Here is a 1,276-nt window from a genome sequence, read left to right as displayed (position 1 = left end):
CATGCATCCTCTCAATCAGCCACCCCTTAGCCCCGCCCCTGCTCTCAGCCACCCCTTAGCCCCGCCCCTGCTCTCAATCCTCCAAGAATGAATCGCCGCATATCTCCTTTAGCAGAAGCAGAACCAAGCTGGGCCAAGCAGCACAACACACAGTTAGATAGAGCGGTTCTCACCATCCTCTGAGGCAGACAGGCTCTCCACACATCACAGAGTGAATGAGGTTAATGCTGCTCTGTTGCACCTGGAAGGACGAACGCATGGGAGAGGAGGAGCAGGGTGAGTTTAACTTTGATCATGCATTAACATGGGAGAGGAGGAGGAGGGTGAGTTTAACATGTTTGATCCACGCAGTTTCTCTCTGGAACGGATGAATGAAAGATTAGTGCGTTAGGGCGCGTTGGAACGTTCGGGGCGCGTTGGAACGTTGGGGCGGGAGATGAGAGCGCAACATCCTCCAGCGTTCTAGAACGTCTGACGGGATGTTATGATGTTATGATGGGATGTTATAAGATCATTGGGATGTTATGATGGGATGTTATGAGATGTTATGGGATGTTATTATGGGATGTTATGACGCTGCGCTCAATCATAATAAACAACATAGGAGGCAGAGAGACACGTTGTGTTATAGTCTAGGATTCAGCCAGGGAAAGAGTTGTTGTTCCTACTTAGACATATTTTGGGGGGAAAAGAAGTATCAGTTAGTCAAATAAGTCCTGCTGGTGTCCTGCTTGTTTTGGTGCAATAGCCCAAGAAAGTCGTGCTGCCTCCCCAGTGGCCCCATAGGCTCCTACTGTCTGCTGCAGAACACAGGAGGCTGGTTCACATGAGTGTTTAGCCTCAGTTGCATTTGTTATTTATTTGTATGTATTACGTTAATCATAATATTATGAAAATAGGGTTCAAAATATCTACAAAGAAAGTTGAACCTCAGTAGAACTTCATAAGAAGATGCCATTGCCGTGACATTGTTCCTCTGACCTCGTTACCATGTTTCAACTGTCTTGACCACTGTGACTGTTACTATTCTGATTTATACAATTACTTCTCCCCCCCCCCCCTCCAAAATACTGCTGTAGGACTGGCCTACGTTTTGGTAATGATACAATATTATCACATCATATTACCCTAATTAGTAGTAATGACTTGGTTTTACTTGATAGAGAAAATAAGTATCCCATTATACTGTAACTAACTACTGACGTATTACAGCACATCAAATGCAGCCTATGATTGTATAATAAGGTCATAATTATACTTGTAATTAAGGTTGAGA

The 1,276-nt window shown here is 44.4% G+C and overlaps 1 protein-coding gene across 1 annotated transcript in view; it reads left to right on the top strand.

Annotated features, from left to right (window-relative positions):
• Positions 1-215: 215 nt before the first annotated feature.
• LOC308174081 (LIM domain kinase 1-like) overlaps positions 216-1,276 on the top strand; it is a gene marked incomplete at both ends in the record, with an annotated part of 64,203 nt that continues 63,142 nt past the window's right edge. Inside the window, 1 exon segment of the mRNA XM_080549135.1 lies at positions 216-276. Coding sequence (XP_080405261.1) covers positions 216-276 — 61 coding nt within the window.

Source organism: Nansenia antarctica, assembly GCF_963989245.1.
Source record: "Nansenia antarctica genome assembly, chromosome: 19".
NCBI classification, from domain to species: domain Eukaryota; kingdom Metazoa; phylum Chordata; class Actinopteri; order Argentiniformes; family Microstomatidae; genus Nansenia; species Nansenia antarctica.
The sequence above is the reverse complement of the archived record's forward strand: the minus strand, read 5'-3'. Positions and strand labels throughout refer to the sequence as shown.